The 18537-nt window shown below is 42.4% G+C and overlaps 1 protein-coding gene across 2 annotated transcripts in view; it reads right to left on the reverse strand.

The window, feature by feature from the left end:
• Window positions 1-13253: 13253 nt before the first annotated feature.
• The window catches only part of exoc4 (exocyst complex component 4), a 402169-nt gene continuing 396885 nt past the window's right edge, over window positions 13254-18537 (reverse strand). For both annotated transcript variants that reach the window (XM_033040092.1, XM_033040093.1), the window contains exon 17: window positions 13254-15875. In XM_033040092.1, the coding sequence (XP_032895983.1) occupies window positions 15638-15875 (238 nt within the window). In that variant the 3' untranslated portion in view covers window positions 13254-15637. The remainder of the gene's footprint in view (window positions 15876-18537) is intronic.

An 18537-nucleotide genomic window follows, 5' to 3' on the forward strand; every position in this document is an offset into this window, starting at 1 on the left:
CTGGGTGTAGGACTACAATTCCCATCATGCTGTTGGGCGGTTGCTAGGAGACGGACGCCGGGCTGACTGGGTGTAGGACTACAATTCCCGGGACTACAATTCCCATCATGCTGTTGGGCGGTTGCTAGGAGACGGACGCCGGGCTGACTGGTGTAGGACTACAATTCCCATTGTGCACAGCTCCTGCACATGCGCATTCTCTTCCCAGGAGTTCAAGTTCAAGTTCAAGTGAGTTTATTGTCATGTGTCCCTGTATAGGACAATGAAATTCTTGCTTTGCTTAAGCACACAGAAAATGATTCAGATTGTACATTTGTTCTTGGAACTTGTGGGGTTTTTTGCGGATAAAGATGGGGTAGGAACAAAGACAGTAGTAAAATTATGTGCAGGGGTGTCCACTTTTGCAGAATTGTGTATATGATCATAGAGTCATACAGATGCCAAATAGGCCCATTGTCCATAGCAACCAAGGATGCCCCAACTGCACACTTTACTAGTCCCAGTTGCATGCATTTGGCCATTATCTTTCTAAACCTTTGCTAAACCATGTACCAATCCAAGTGTCTTTTAAATGGTGTTATAATAACTGCCTCAACTATCTTCTCTGGCAGTTATTTCCATATACCCAGCCAGCGGCGGACTGGCCAGGGTGTCAGCTTGCCCGATGGCAAATGGGCCCCTGATGAAGTGATAGCAAGTGATGGCAAGTGGGCCCCTGTTAAATGATAGCATTGTAGTTGTGGGTGGGCCCCCTTTGTCTCCTGGCAACCAATATTTTTAGACCCAGTCCGCCACTGTACCCAGCACCTTCTGAATGAAAGAGTTGCCCCTCAGGTTCCTCTAAAATCTTCCCTCTCGCCTTAAACCTTTGTCCTCTTGTTTTCGATTCCCCTTCTCTGGGTAAAAGATTCTGTGCATTCACCCTATCTATTCCCCTCATGACTTTATACACCTCAGTAAAACCATCAAGAGAGAGGCTTATCATAGTCACACTGACCTTAGTCAGACTCAGCAACACTTGACAGCCAGCTAACCTAAGGATCCTGTCCCAGAAAATTAACTTGGAACTTCTCTTTGGAGGATATCAAGACCTTAGCGAAGCGTGCAAATGGTATTAGAATAATATCGAGGATGCTGGAGCTCACATGGAGGTACTAAAGAAGCTGAGGTTCCACCAACCATGAAGAAAGTCATTCAACCCTAGATGGGTCTAATGGCCTAATTCTATTCCTATCACTTATGAACACGACGGATGACCAAAATCTTGATAAAGAATGTAAAATAAATTTTTAGTTCTATTTTTTCTCTGAGTTTCTTCTAATGCTACTGTTCTTAGTTCTTGATTCTTTCACTATGGTTTTCGAATAGCTCAAAACAGGCTCATCAGTAGTCGATTATCCAGAGAAGCCCATCTTGGCTCAAATAAACTCTAGAGTCAACAGAGGATGTAAATGTAACATTATTATTTACTAGCACCTGCAACCAAATTCTCTGCCCAATCAGACCCTAAAATAAAATATGTTATGTACTTTGATGTTTTCCGAGAATCTCAGAAGCAGAGAGAAAAGTACTGACCCAAAACAGACGAATATGCAGAGGCATTAATGCTGTATGTGGACACAAACTCAATCACTAAGCCACAGTTGATCATAGAGAGTAAGATAAAGAGACAGGGAAACACACGCAATGACAGAAGCACAAATAAGCAGCTTTGTATTCTCCAAATACAAATTTTGTCCAGGTTTTATTTTTACAAACAGCTACCTTTGCCGGGATTGTTATAAATGCGCTGTACTACAGATTACAGAAAAATATTAAATAATAACAATCCCCATGAGGTCTGCAGTGCCTGGGATGATGTAGTATAGCTTAAAATCTGCAGAAAAAAATAATTAAACAATTAATCAATTTAACATTAAATACTTGAAGAGTGATGTTCAGCAAATGTCCCAATCCAACATTTTTAAAATTTTAATGGAAACTTTAACTCAGTAAAACATTCCAAGGTATCTTACTGAATCTTGTTGTTGAGTCGCACAAGGAGATAATAGGAGAGATGACCAGAAGTTGTCAAAGCAGCACATTTTAGAGAGCATCCAATAGGTGAAATAAAGAGTGAGAAAATGTTCATGGGACGAATTAGGATCTTAACAGCTGAATACACTATTCCCAGTGTTGCAACAAATAAAATTGGGGATATATGCAAAATGCCTGAGTTCCAGACTTGGAGGAAAATTTTGGAGTTTGAGGGAATTGCGCTAGGTTTTTGGTGCTGAATTATTCCAGTCACTAATCAGGCTACAGTTGGGTTCATTACTTTTCTTTAATTACTGGCAATCACAGTAGCAGGTAACTCAACACGCTGACTCAACTTGTCCTCCAAGGGACTTCCAGCTCAATACAAAATTTATCCCCAGTACAACAATGACAGGAGGAACTAAAGTTAATGTGCAGCGAGACTTTAACTAACCAAAATCACACACAATAATAATAATAATAATAATACAATTAGTAGTCACATAAAATAATGATAACAATAATAACAATAATACATCCAAATAACAATCCAAATAATATTACAGAAGTATCTCTACATATTGTATTATTACACACAAATAGGCATGAGTGAGCCCATGAGATGATTTGAGAGCAAGGATGGCAATATCATGCTGGCAGTCAATTTTGGTTGCTCTATTCTATGACTAAACATGTTAGGCCAGGCTATGTTTGGATCCCTAGAATGAGCCAATATTCAATATCGTGCTCATATTCTTGCGTAGTTAAAACTCTCGATATCACATTCAGTCAGCACAGAGTGTCTCCACTAATCTGTCAATCTAGAGCTTCTTGAGCCTGAAAAGCTGTAGTGATCACCATTGAACTCTGTATTGACAAATAGTTGCATTTGTGACTTGTGGCCTATGTGTCAAGCTCCGTATTGTAATGTGTGGTGGGTCATTAACAAAGCTATCGTGGGAGAGTCAGCTCTGTAATTTTACCTTTACCTAAAATTTAAGCAGACTCGATGTACATATAAAGCAGAAAGGAATTGACAATGTGGAGCACAAGGAACTGCAGATGTTGGAATCTTGAGCAAAACACAAACTGTTGGATTCAGCAGGACAGGCAGCATCTGTGAAGGGAATGGATAGGTGACATTTTGGGTGAGGACCCTTTTTCACGCTGAGCTGACCCATTAAGCTACTCGTGCACTTTGTTTTTTGCAGAAGGTTGTGCAGATAGGGTTAAGGGAACTTGGGTGAGAGGAGATTTGTGGGATGCATCAAAGCCTGCACCCCATCATCGGGTTGATTGACCTGTTTTTTTTGCTGTCATAGTCATAGAGTGATACAGTGTGGAAACAGGCCCTTCGGCCCAACTTGCCCACACCGGTCAACAATGTCCCAGCTACACTAGTCCCATCTGCCTGCGCTTGGTCCATATCCTTCCAAACCTGTCCTATCCATGTACCTGTCTAACTGTTTCTTAAACAATGAGATAATCCCAGTCTCAACTACCTCCTCTGGCAGCTTGTTCCATACACCCACCACCCTTTGTGTGAAAAAGGTACCCCTTGGATTCCTATTAAATCTTTTCCCCTTCACCTTGAACCTATGTCCTCTGGTCCTCATTCCCCTACTATGGGCAAGAGATTCTGTGCATCTACCCGATATATTCCTCTCCTGATTTTGTACACCTCTATAAGATCCCCCCTCATCTTCCTGCACTCCATGGAATGGAGACCCAACCCACTCAACCTCTCCCTATAGCTCACACCCTCCAATCCTGGCAACATCCTCGTAAATATTCTATGAACCCTTTCAAGCTTGACAATATCTTTCCTATAACATGGTGCCCAGAACAGAACGTCTTATACAACTACAACATGACCTCCCAACTTCTATACTCAATACTCTGAATGATGAAGGCCAATGTGCCAAAAGCCTTTTTGACCACCTTATCTACCTGCGACTCGACTTCAAGGAACCATGCACCTGCACTCCTAGATCCCTCTGCTCTACAACACTCCCCAGAGGCCTACCATTCACTGTGTGGGTCCTGCTCTTGTTAGATGCCCCAAAATACAACACCTCACACTTTTCTCCATCAACCATTCCTCAGCCCAACTGGCTAATCGATCCAGATCCTGCTGCAATCTTTCACAACCATCTTCACTATCTGCAAAGCCACTAACCTTTGTATCATCAGCAAACTTGAATGTTCTCAACCAAATCATTGATATAGATGACAAACAGTAACGGGCCCAGCACCGAACCCTGAGGCACACCACTAGTCACAGGCCTCCAGTCTGAGAAGCAACCTTCCACCATCACCCTCTGCTTCCTTCCACCGTCACCTTCTGCTTCCTTACATGGAGCCAATTTGCTATCCATTCAGCTATCTCTCCTTGGATCCTAGCGATCTAACTTTCCAGAGCAGCCTACCACGCGGAACCTTGTCGAATGCCTTACTGACGTCCATGTACACAACATCTACAGCTCTGCCCTCGTTGACCTTTTTGGTCACGTCTTCAAAAAAATCAATCAGAGTTGTGGGACACGACCTCCCACATACAAAACCATGCTGACGATCGGATGTGCGGGAGTGGGCGCCGTCTGTGTATGGCAGCCTGCCCGCAGTCCGTCTCTACACCTTTTTTATTTTAAGTCCTGTTAAAAAATGTTAGTGGAGGTCTTCTATGTGGGGGGTGGGGGTGGGGAAGGGGGAAACTTTATTTCTTAGTCACCTACCTGGTCGGAGAGGCAGCATCCCTCCAAGCTGCTTCTTCGCCCCGTCCTCGCGGCCTACCATCGAGAATGGAGCGGCGTTTCCTGTCGGGACCGGCCGGGACTACAGCTTCGGCGGCGGTGGCGCGGCGCTGGGATGCCGGCACGGAGCGGGCGATGCCTTGCCGGGTCGCCGTGCGGTAGGCTCCGGAGCGTTGTGGCCGTCGATCCCAACGTCGCGGTGCTGGGGCTGCGGGCGTCCGGCCGCGGGCGGCACTGGATTTGGAGCGCCGCAGAGCCAGGGATCGAGTTCACCAGGGTCGGAGCTCCAACCGGCTCGGCCTGAGGACTACGAGTGCCCCGGTCTCCAGGGAGGGGGCAGCCGCTCCAGACTTTTCCAAGCCGCTGAGGAATGTTTCACCCGACGCCGAAGTTCCATCTTCACGGCAAGAGGGCCCTGAAAATCACCGGACTGGCTATATAAATAAAACTTACTTACTTACTTACTTACTTACTAATCAGCCCTTGCCCATCCAAATGCCTGTATAACCTATCCCTCAGAATACTCTCCAGTAACTTTCCAACTACGGATGTTAAGCTCACCAGCCTATAGCTCCCAGCATTTTCCCTGCAGCCCTTCTTGAAAAGAGACACAACATTTGCCACCCTCCAGTCTTCCGGCACCTCTCCTGTATTTAAGGACGACTCGTAAATTTCACCCAGGGCTCCCGCAATTTCCTCTCTAGTTTCCCGTAATGTCCTCGGATATATCTGATCAGGCCCTGGAGATTTGTCTACCTTCATACACGATAGTACCTTCAGTACTTCTTTGACGGTAACACTGATTGCTCTCATGAAACTTCCATTGACTGCCCCAACTTGCTCCGTCCTACTGTCTTTTTCCTTGGTAAATACAGAGGAGAAATACTCATTGAGGACCTTGCCCATCTCCTGTGGCTCCACACAGAGGTGACCGCTTTGATTCCTGAGAGGTCCTACTCTCTCTCTAGTTACCTTTTTCCTCTTTATGTATTTATAAAATCTTTTGGGATTGTCCGTAATGCTACCTGCCAGAGCTATCGCCTGGCCCCTTTATGCCCTTCTGATCTCCTTTTTCAGTTTACTCCTTAGTCCCTGAAACATCTCCAGGGGTGCACTTGATCCCAGCTGCCTGTCTATGCCTGTCCCATGCATCCTTCTTGTTTTTGTCCAATGATCAATTTGACATCATTTGAAAAATACGCAGAAGAGCATCACAATACCCTCAGTGTTTCATTCAGTACTTACTCTACTTCGGCTCAATTGAATTTTCTGATATATCCTCACATGATTCCATAGTGACTACTCTGCTGAAAATCTAATAAACCACTTGTGTGGTTATAACCCCGACCTTATCATCAGTTCTGTTGCCTTTACCTTGTGCCGTTCTCATTTCGTTCAGGAATCCCTTGCACATGATATCAAGTAAATTAGAATATTTTACCATTCTCAATATTGTGCTGTATCGATGAAATGAGAATTTAATTCACATCCTTCTGACTCATAGACGTTAGTGTTACCAAAGGAGCTATGAAATACCTCATCTTCGTTGGGGAGCCTGCAACAGTCTATCCATCACGACAAGGAACTGCAGATGTTGGTTTTCAAATAAAGACACAAAGTGCTGGAATAACTCAGCAGGTCAGGCAGCGTCCCTGGAGAACATGGATAAGTCACGTTTGGGACCCTTCTTCAGACTTTAAGGAGAGTATTCGTAAAATTGAGCAGCTTGAACATTCCTGAGTATTCATCTAGTTTTGGTCTTTGTCACAGCTTTTGCTCCACACACGCCATCTCTTAAGAGCAGTATTCTCATTCTCTCATCCTCTTAGTTGGATAAATCATGATTTTGTGCAATGCTCTAATATGGGCTACGTGAGATGGTAATTTATTTTATATCCCTTCCCATTTCCAGAAGTCAAATCATAAAGTGTTTAAAAAATAAATAACATCTGGATAGAGGGTGATGGATATATGGAACATCTGCCAGATGAAGTAGTTGAGGCGGATAACAACATTTAAGAGACATTTTGGACAGGTACATGGATAGGAAATGTTCAGCAGGACATGGGCCAAATGCAGACAAGTGGGGACACAAGGAACTGCAGATGTTGGTTTACAAAAAAAGACAAAATGAGAGAGGTAACTCAGTGGGTCTGGTAGCATCTCCATATTTTCTTGCTAAGTTACTCCTGTATTTTGTGTTTTTTCTCGCGGGAAAATAGACCTAGTTTAGATATGGCATCTTGTTCGACACAGACGAGTTAGGCTGAAGGGCCCGTTTCTGTGCTGTTTGACTATGACTCTAAGGCTGCAGATTCTCGCAGGCTAATGGATGTGACCATGACCCCCAGGAAATACCTGGTTTCTTGAACACTCGTTTCTTGCTTGGAGACCAAGTGGGCTGATAATTGTCTTCCTGTCCTGTCCTCTTCATTGGCTTAGCGTAAATGCTAAACTCTCTATAGGATTGTGTAACCATTTTCCCACTTGGGCTGATGACAATATTCCTGCTGTCAGTTTTCAAGAATGGAGTTACTCATCCAAACCGGTAATGGAAGTAAATTCCGCATTTTAGGGTGTTGTGATTCTGCTGAGTACTTGCCCATCAACCAGAAGGCTGTGAATTGGAGTCTAGGGACTGTCTGTCACTTTGAGATGCCTTGCCACAGTTGGGTGAGCTTTCTCAGGTCTCAGCCAGGTTGCTTGATGAAATGCCACATAGAAGAAGAGAAGAACTCAAGCTTATGTCTAATCTTATCACACTTGAATTGTCCCAGCTGCTGTGGAAGACGGGAATAATTCACAGCATTTGTTGAGGAATCTGTGACCCTAAACTGCCACTCCATGTCCATCGAAAAACATGAAGACTGTCAAGATTTCTCTTACAACAAAAATACGAAATAAGTGCCGAAAATTGCAGCTCGTTTTATTGTGCAGCCAAATTGTAGCGATCTCTTCATCTCAACAACATTGGAAAATGATCTAATTCATTATAGGGGACAAGCTACTTCAAGTCAAGGAGAGCTTTGTTTTAGAACAGTAGACGGCTGATCAGAAATGTAAGCTTTTGACTAAAATAATTGCTGCCTACTATCCATATACCTTCTGCTCTCCTTAATAATGTATACTGCATTTCATTACTGCTGTTTAGAAACATAGAAACATAGAAAATAGGTGCAGGAGGAGGCCATTTGGCCCTTCGAGCCTGCACCGCCATTCATTGTGATCATGGCTGATTGTCCCCAATCAATAACCCGTGCCTGCCTTCTCCCCATATCCTTTGGTTCCACCAACCCCTAGAACTCTATCTAACTCTCTCTTAAATCCATCCAGTGATTTGGCCTCCACTGCCCTCTGTGGCAGGGAATAGCTGTTTCTAATGCTTATCCAAGAAAAATGTCCAGCAATGTGAAAAGAGAAATAGTTAATGTTTCAGGTCCTAGATCCTTCCTTATTTCCAACATTTTCTGTTTTTATTTCAGATTTCTAGCATCTGCTGCTCTTTGTGATTTTCATTGCCAATTATGATGGCTGCAACAGAGAATCATAGAAACATAGAAAATAGGTGCAGGAGTAGGCCATTTGGCCCTTCGAGCCTGCATCACCATTCAATATGATCATGGCTGATCATCCAACTCAGTATCCTGTACCTGCCTTCTCTCCATACCCCATGATCCATTTAGCCACAAGGGCCACATCTAACTCCCTCTTAAATATAGCCAATAAACTGGCCTCAACTACCTTCTGTGGCAGAGAATTCCACAGATTCACCACTCTCTGTGTAAAAAAATGATTTTCTCATCTCGATCCAAAAAGATTTCCCCCTTATCCTTAAACTGTGACCCCTTGTTCTGGACTTCCCCAACATCGGGAACAATCTTCCTGCATCTAGCCTGTCCAACCCCATCAGGAACTGCCACCAATTTATTGACAAATTAGCTATTGTATGGAAAAAGGGTCCCACCATTCAAATCCTGCGCTTGTTCCCCAAAGGAAAACACTATTTACATTCATTCAGTACATGCAGCAAAATATGAGATCACAGATAATGTAGGCTTCTTTTTTGAAAGGAGCTCTTGAACCCTAGTGGTCACTGTTGACTGAGCAACAGGATAATGGATTGAACCTTGCACACAACCCTTCAAACAATAGCTGAGCATGCACAATTATTGAGCTCAGGGTCAATCCTTTGTGCTGCCAATTAGCTTCAGGTTAGGAAGCGATGAAAAAGATTAGGTTTCTATTCCTGATCACTGACTTCCTCTTCCCCCTTGGTAATTTTCTGATGCTGCAAAATGTCAGTTGTGACTTGGTGTCTTATTGGACCCCAAGGTTAACTTCTAACTTAAAATCTGCTATATCAGCTTTGGCTCGCTAGGTAAAACTACATCCAAGCCTTTAATATCCTTAGGCTTTGACACTTCTAGTCGTCTTCTGATCACATCTCACTTTCCACTTTACATAAGCTGACCTTCATCTAAAAAATTCTGTTGTCATGTCCTGCCTTACATTATTCATCTTGTACCCCATGATTCCCAGCCCAGCAAAGCCTCAAATGTCTTTGTGGCCACATCCATCCCCTCAACTAAAACTTCCTTCAGGATTCCTGCACTCTGTTTAACCTGGCATCTTCTGCTGTTCTTAAGTTTAATTGTTCCATTATTGGTGGCATTGACCTGTATTTTAGGCTTAAAAACCTGCATTTCTTTCCCTCAACTTCTCTAGTTCTATATTATGTTCCCTCTGGTTATGGTGACTTTTGTTTTTTTTGGCCATCAATTCTTTTGTTTGATAACTCTAGTGCAAAGCGGATTGGGTCATTTTTACCATTAACTGTGCTGCTCTATTTGATTGTTGTGTTAAATATGATGTCTGGAGATTGGATAGAGCGCTGATTTATAAAATAAAATGTAAAATTAAAAAAAAGACTTGCATTTATATGCTGCCTTTCACTCCTCGAGGACATTCCAAAGGGTTTTACAGTCAAAGTAGTATCTTTGAAATGCAGTCAGTGTCCGAATGTAGAAATTGCAACCGAAACATTATGCATGGCATTCACCTTTAAACTAATGGAAACAAAGACCAAATTTGGGTTGCTATACCATTGTGCTGATTGTCACTTGCAATTCCTGCTCGTATTTACCAAACAGGCTGCAAGCAACATTGGTTGCTGCAAGAGAAAGAACCTAGCAGGAGATTGCATCCTTTCATTGTAGCCCTTCCCCTTCTCCATTTCAGAATATTCCTGCCTCCTTCCTCTGCTATCCCATCAAGGGACCCTCTAATGTTTCCTTTGTGCACTTTTCCTCGGTCCTTGAGGCTGAGCTACCATGGAACATGCCATCCAGAACAGATAAATTAAGGAATGTAAATAGACCTTTTAAAATAACAACAACAAAGCTGGAAGTACACCGCAGATCAGGCAGCATCTGTAGAGGAAGAAATAAAGTTAACATTTCAGGTGAATGGCCATGCTTCAGGATGAGAAAAGGTTAGAACTCAAAGGTCATAAGTGCAGAGTCGAGAACCATGGGAAGGGCCAGTGATAAAATGACACAGGAGGTGGTGGAGCTATCTGAAAGAGGATGGTATGGTCTAGTGAAGAACAAAAGGCATGAAGGAGGGAGGATAAAGAGGAGGAGATGAATGACATCTGAAGTTACCAGAGGAAAAAAACAACTGCTGGAAATGAGAGACATGTTCTGTGGAATGGCTGATTATATTGAGCAGTTAAATTCAATGTTGAATCAGAGAGGCTGTAATGTAGGATTCAACCTAATGTTGAACTCTATCTGGCAAGGCTGCCTTCATCGAACAGAGCATTGAGTACAACAATTGGGATGTCATGTAACGGTTGTACAAGACATTGATAAGACTGCACCTGGAATACTGTGCAGTTCTGGTGATCACATACCATACAATTACAACATTGAATAGACATTTGGACTGGAAGCCAGTGATTAAGCTGGAAAGGTGCAGAAAAGTTTCACAAGGATGTTGCTGGGACTGGAGGGCTTGAGTTATAAGGAGAGATTGGATAGGTCTGGACTATTCTCTCAGAGGGAAGGGGAAATCATGACTCAATGAGTCGAGCAGCATCTGTGGGAAGAGAAAGAATTGTTGATGTTTTGGATTGAAACCCTGCAGTGCGTCTTGAGAGTGGAGTAGGAAGACAGCCTGTATAGAGGAGATGAGGGATGATGAGACTGGGCCATTTGGTGACTGGTGGAATGCGGAGAGGAGGGGTGGATTTGGGAGAGTGAAGACGGAAGTAGCTAAGAGGATGATGTGCACGAACTGAACATCTGCCAATGCTGGAATCTGATAAGTGAGGAAGGTGGAGATGGGATCTATTAGGGGAGAGGTGAACGACAGATGGGGAAGAGAGTATCTGGTGGGTGAAGTGTTTGTGCAGAAGGTGATGGAAACACAAGAGGAAGACAGAGATAGGGGTTTGACACAGGGCGCGGTGGAGGGGTGTCTGAAAAAGGGGACAAAAATAGGAATCGAGATTAGCACATTGTTTTTTGCACTAGATTTCCGGAATCAACACATCATCTGTAGGGTAAAGTTAACTTGCCTCACCATCCACTGGCCTGTCCTCAATGTCCACCCTTCCCCAATGTGGCTCATTCAGCCCGACATCCTTCACCTCTCCTCTGTCCACCTGTGTAGCCCATCCATTTCACCTCTTCCCCTTCTCTCTTTATACTGGTTATCTTCCCTCTCCACTCTTATTCCTGTTCAACAGTTGGGACTTGAAATGTTGATAGTTCCCGATCCCCCACTTTTTGTATATCATGCTGTGTGGATCTTTGTTGACCTCCATGGATTCCATGGGCTGAATGTCCTTTCCTCATGACTTCTCCATAGCTACAATGGTAATTTTATAACCATCTCATGAGCACTGAAGGCTCAGACAGAAGGAGAATTAAATCACTGCTTCCCCTGGAAATAGTTGGATGTCATTAAGAATCTTTAAAAAATGCAAACGTAGGAAATCTGAAATAAAAACAGCAATTTATTTGGGCAGCACGGTTGTAGAGCTGCTACCTCACAGCGTCAGAGACCTGGGTTTGATCCTGACCTTGGGTGCAGTCTGTATGGAGTTTGCACATTCTCCTTGATTGTGGGTTTCCTTCCGGTGCTCCGGTTTCCTCTTAAATCTCAAAGGCATACAGGTTTGTAGGTTAATTGGCCTCTGTAAATTACCCCTAATGTGTCGGGAGTGAATGAGAACATGGGATAATAAAACTACTGTGAACGGATGATTGATGGTTGGTGTGGGCTTGTTGGGTCAAATCACCAGTTTCCATGCTATATCTCTGAACTAAGCAATGTTAGAAACACTCAGCATGTCAGGTGGCCTAATTTACTGAGTATTCCCAGCTTTTGCTGTTAGATAAGTCATTGGCTAGGCTCACATCAGAATATAGATAACTTGGCATTTGTCTGCGAGAAGCAACTCTCTAAAATTGCATGAGTGTATCAATTGAGGAAGTGTGGTCGAACCACTTAAAGTGTTTACAATTATTAAGGAATGAATGAGCCAGAACATGAGAAGTTGTTCTCTGTGCAGAAATGGGAGCACAAGGTCAATGGTCACATTGTAAATTTAAATAAGCATAAACAAGATATGATATTTGAAATACTGCAGAGAAATTAGATCTCTTTATATGAATTTTACCACAGGAAATTGAGACATCCCGATGAGGGAATGAATGAAAGGATAGTAATGTAAGGGAGAGTTCTTGTGGAGGGGTGAAATTGAACAGCCATTGATCTCTAAATAGTTCAACATGAATGAAGTAACCTTTAATGTATTCCCTGCTTAGTCTAGTTTAGTTTAAAGGTAAGCATGGAACCAGGCCCTTTGGCTCACCCAGTTGACACCTACTGCCGTTTACACCAATTCACTGTTATCCCACTTTTGCATCCATTCCCTCCACACTAGGGACAATTTACAGAGGTCAATTAACCCACAAACCGGCAAGTGTTTGGAATGAGAGCACTCAGCGGAAACCCACGTCACAGCGAGAACGTGCAAACTCCATACAGACAGCACCCAAGGTCAGGATTGAACCGGGGTCTCCATGCTGTGAGACAGCAGCTCTACCAACTATGCCATTGTGCTGCCCACAGCGAGTTATTTTGCTCATTATTCAGTGTCTGACATTTTTTTTTAAATTAGGGCCAAATCTTTTCTCACCAGGCACTTTCTTGGCAAATGTTGTGAGAAAGTACCTGTAGGTGTTTATTCAGAATAATTTTGACTCCGGTCAGAAGTTAATTTAGTGCAGCCCTATGGAGATTCCTTGTGCGAACATCATTTCCTAAAGCTAATCCTGTGGTGATTCATCTGGGCTTGGAATGTCAGTCACCAGAGAGTGCACCGTTGAATGCAATACTGCACTTCATGTGACAGGGCTTTTTGCTCCTGCGTAAATGAGGGGATGAGAAAGAAAAGCAAAGAATCTTGACAAATAACTTTAATTCCAGCTTTATTGCAGAATGTTTTGAACACGCTAAGAACAGAGGAGCCATTGGCCCATGCAGTGCAGGGATAAATCTCATAGTTTAAGTCATAATCACAAATTATTCATTTACTGATCTAACTAAAATAATTATTGCAATACTAATTCTGTGTATGTGCTTTCTATTTTGCATTTGACCAATTCTAGTTTTGAGAAAGCCCTGCTGGCAACAATCTATTTTCTGCTGTTTCTATTGATAACAGTTGGGAGTGTATGCAATATTTGTGAGCATGAATCTTTCTTGCACAGACAGTTTGGTACATAGAAATTAAAAAAAGGGTAATTCCTTTTAGAGGAGAGCAAGTCCTTTTTAATTGACCTACATACACCAGAGAGAACAAATACAATTTCTGGAGCTTCCTTAACATCTTCTACTCTTTTGAAAATTCTATGTGATATACTTGACTCAAATGCCTTTTATTGCATGGCTTAGAAGTCTGGGATTTGTAAAACATGAAAAAAGCCTCAAAATCTGGACTCACTCACCATCCCAAAATTACATACGTGGCTGACTGAGGTGGTTTGGCTGAACAGGACAAGGAAGTGGATATTAAGCCAGAGATATTAAAAAAAAAAAAGCAAAAAGGAAATAAAATGCTGGAGTAACTCAGCAGGCAAAGCAGCATCTTTGGAGAACATGAATAGGTGACGTTTTGGGTCAGGACCCTTCTTCAGACTGAAACAACTCAATGGTCATTGGAAAAGATAGATCAACTTATTTCCCCTGGGAGTATGCTACGGACTGTTCATTCAGAAGATCACAAGATGTGAACATCATCCCATCATTACACAAGTCTTGCACCGTCAGTGATAATTGCGTTTGTGTGTATGACCCATTCATCTGCATTGTTTATTGTGCAAAGCCTTTTGCTAGCTGGAGATAGTCCCTCTTGTACAAAGTGTACTTTTCAGTTGTGTATTTTAGCATAAATCTGTCTCTTTTTGAAACCACCATTCATTTTTTTTCCAGGTGATAATGTGATTAAACCAATCAGATGAGGAATTTAAAAAATGTAAAAAAAAGGAAATAAATGAATTTTGTATAAAAGTTCATTATTAATTGGGCCCAATCCTGTTAATCTAAATTAACCTTATTTCAGCCATGTCAGTGAAATTTGCCCAATTGTGTAACCCCATTATGTATACGGATATGCATGTGGATACCCTTTGACAATCTGCTGTGTATCTAACCACACAAGACATACTTAATCAGTAGGTTTTCTATTTTGTTACAAAGAAGTCTCTCCTTGCATTCTCTATCTGAGAATGTGACACAGTTATACAGATCACCTTTTGACCGTAATACTCAGTTATGAAATCCAAATATGGTTCTCGTGCTAGGCCTTTTCCTGAGTTTTCCTTCCATGCCAGGAGCTGATTTTAATATCCCAAATGCGAGCTTGGCTGAATTGAGAAAACCCAATCTGGGACCTGAGGTGGAGGTTACATGTTCTACCAAGGGACCCTTTACCCACTTGTCCATCTGTAAAGGTTTTTCTCCAGCTGAAGTTTCAGTTAGTGCTAAGGGGACGTCATAGTTTAAACTGAAGGAAGAATGATTATCATTTGGAAGTTCCTGATGGGCACATTTCGTGAAAAAAATGTAGGATTTCAAAAGTGTGTCTTTATGGTCCATTTTAATTCTAACAAGGAATTGTAAATGTTTCTTCCTGCCTCTCTGAAGCACAGGAAGGAGCTTGATCACACTCTTAATACAATGTATTCTTCTAAACTGTTACTCATTTGTGTTTTATAATGGAGTTGTGCACAAGGATTGGGTCGTAGGTGAAATGCAACTTCCTTCCTGTGCTTTGGCAGGGCACATATAGATGCGTGGAGGAGAAAGACACAAGCGAATGAAACATTTCCCACTTTGTACACCCGGAAATAATATAAAGTACTGGAGAGAACAGGTGCACAGCCACATCATGGTCAATGAATGGGCAGCACTGATGGTATTCCAAGCTGGTGCGATGAAGGAGAAGCACAAGGAAGTGGCACGAGGCAGTTGTGTGAGAACTCAAAGCACAAAAAAGTGGGAAAGGTGTGTTTTAGGGGCAAAAGTTTATCTTTGATAATGTTAAACTTCTATTATAATTGGCTACTGAAAGGTAAAGTAGATCCATGGGAATAAAACTCTTCCAACAGAGAACACCCCTTGCCAGGACAAGGTAGGGCAGTGCCACATTATCTTTTATAACGTATCTACATATTTCATCAGTAATACATTTAAACAATTAAACAAATGTCAAACATATTGCAGGTTGTCTTTGAACAATTCTAAATATGATGAAGTCTCTCTTTACTCAGACTCTCTTTCACATGCCTGGCTCCCTACACTGTAGTGATCTTCTTGTCCTTGGTGGCTTGTTTGATGGCAGCCTGTTCACAGATAATCTCTTTGAGCCGCTGTACACGCATGTTTTGCGTAGTCTGATCTCCGACGCCCGTTTGGCTGCGGTGGAGGAGACTTAGGGCATTAATGTACTCCAGCTCTGTGTACTTCACCCCTTGGTCCACCACGAGATTGAGCAGCTCGTCAGGATTGTTGTACAGCATTTCGTAGTACTGCCTGTTTACAAAAAATAATGCCAAACCAGAATTAAAAACGTCGTGAACTGCCAGTTCTGATGGTAATAGTTTCATTTCATTCCGCCTGTTTATAGTTTCATTTAATTTCACATCATCATCGATGGGACCATATGAATAAACAGTAAGGCCATGAGTACCTTTCTAGCCTACCTATCCAAAAAAGTCTGATATTCAGAGCCATAAAAAAATTAATAGAATTAAATAAATTATAAAGGAATGTAAAGATTATTGCAATTTAAAAAATAAAAATGTTATTACTTAAAGACACAATTCTTGTTATTCTGCCTCCATACTGTAAACCCCCTATTGAGGTTGTTGAGAATCTTTTGTCCAATCCTTTGTAGCAGCACAGCAAATATGTAAACATAGTAATGTGTTTAAGAAGGAACTGCAGATGCTGGAAAATCGAAGGTACACAAAAATGCTGGAGAAACTCAGCGGGTGCAGCAGCATCTATGGAGTGAAGGAAATAGGCAACGTTTCGGGCCGAAACCCTTCTTCAGACTTATGTAAACATAGTAACCTGCAAACAGCTAGGTGTAACCTGGTATAAAATTATTAGCAAATTCATAGCATTATTGCTGGGGAACCCCAGGCAGCTTATGGAATGTAGTGGAGGAGTGTACTAAATAATTTGCCGACAGTGATCTGTGAACAAGTTCAAGACATGTCCATTTAGATGTGCATGCACCTACACACCATGTGTAGGAAATGAATTGCAGATGCTGTTTTAAACCAAAGATAGACACAAAAAGCTGGAGTAACTAGGCGGGACAAACCATGGTGCATATGGTGTCTGAAGAACAGTCTCGACAGGAAACGCCATCAATTCCTTCTCTCCAGAGATCCTGCCTGGACAGGCAGGATCTCTGGAGAGAAGGAATTGGTGGCGTTTCCTGTCATGACTGTTCTTCAGACACCATATACACCATGGTTGCATTCACAATGGTAAATGTAGTATTTATTAGAGGAATTCAGCCCCATTTATTGTCCACAAAATATGAATGGGTTGGATAGAATTTTTACTTTATATTGTGGTTTCTCTCTTTTGCAATTTCTGAAAGATTCCATGCTTACGTAGGAATGGATTGGAAGTTTCTCTGCTCCAGTCGTCACGAGAAAGTGGGTTATTGTTCACTGCTTGTTGTTATTGAGTAAAACTATGACATCTAGTCCATACTGTTGTGATGTGTATTGAGATAGTTCATTAGATCCACCTGGGCTTGAAAAACTCATGACATGACTTTTGAGTGACCTGGATTGCAGTGAAGAAGATCCAAACTTACTCTCTCATCTGGGCAAAGCAGCTTCCAGGGACAAGGCAAAGTCAAAATGCCTGGAGAAGTTATCTGGATGCATGGATGCAAGAGCTCCCTTCATTATTGCAGGATGCTGCCAGACTGCTTCGGGATCCACTCCTGATTTTCTATCTGGTTTATTCTCATAGTCCCATTTTTCACCAAAACAACCCATGGGAAAGCAAGCACCTTCTGTCAGGGATTACGCCCTCAGCCTTATCCACCCCTGAGGTTAGAGTTGCCGACTGTCCTGTATTAGCCGGGACATCCCGTATATTGGTTTGTCCCATAGGGGACCACCCTGGTCCCATATTTGACCGCTACTTCTCGAGTCGAGGAGAATGTTGGGTTGGAGCGCCACGTCCGGTCCCGCCTCACCCGTCCTGACATACTGCAGCCCATGGAGTGCAGCAGCAGCTCCTCGCCCGTGGCCCCGTCGGTCAGCAGCCCGGCCAGCTGTCTGTGACAGTCGGACCTTTGCTTACTGCCGACACCATCACCCCTCCTTCTCATGGCCGATCATCGGTTCATGTGTTGGATGGGGTGCCGATTGCATGCAGCAGAACACAACGCCCAGCCAGCGGGCTGGGCTTTGTGCGCAGTCCAGCACCCGGGCCAACTCATCATTCGCCCAGGCAAGGCCGAGTCGGTCAACAAATTTACATCGGGAATTTGTCCCTTATTTTGACCGTTTGTCCCTTATTTGGGAGTGAGAAAGTTGGCAACCCTACCTGAGGTACCCACAAGGTGATGGGACTATTCTCCCATAATTGGGGAATCGAGTATGGAACGGGCTTGACAGACCAGCTACTCTTTTCCCTGCCTGTCATTGTCATATTTCATGTGTCAAAACAATTTCATAGGTTTCTGAATGTGATAAGACATTTCATGAATTAAAATCACTTTTATGGAAAAGGTAAGATAAAACACTAAATAAATTATTGTAGTTGGTTAACAAAATATTTTTCTGATACCAGAGGAATGTTGGTTTAGTTAGCGATAAAGGCAATTGTCTGCAAATAAAACCCTTTAGAATTTGGAAACCCAATTTACTTAAAGCAAATATCTGATAGAAAATAAGGCTGTTCAGATAATTACAATAATGCACAATGTCAAAACAGGAAATCTTAAGGATATAAAAGGCCAATTATATTCACTTTTTACATTTCATCATGTGATATGATCACTGAAATCATCCATCAAATTTTGAAATTTTCTTTCCTCTCCTTGTCCGTTAGATATGTCATAAATATTTATGAATTACCTCAAAGAATGAAAAATTAAATGAAATTAGTGTTGAGCTGAAACTCGTTTATGCAAAGTGTTCACGACCGTAGGCAATAG

The sequence above is a fragment of the Amblyraja radiata genome, chromosome 21 (genome assembly GCF_010909765.2).
Source record: "Amblyraja radiata isolate CabotCenter1 chromosome 21, sAmbRad1.1.pri, whole genome shotgun sequence".
Taxonomy (NCBI): Eukaryota; Metazoa; Chordata; class Chondrichthyes; order Rajiformes; family Rajidae; genus Amblyraja; species Amblyraja radiata.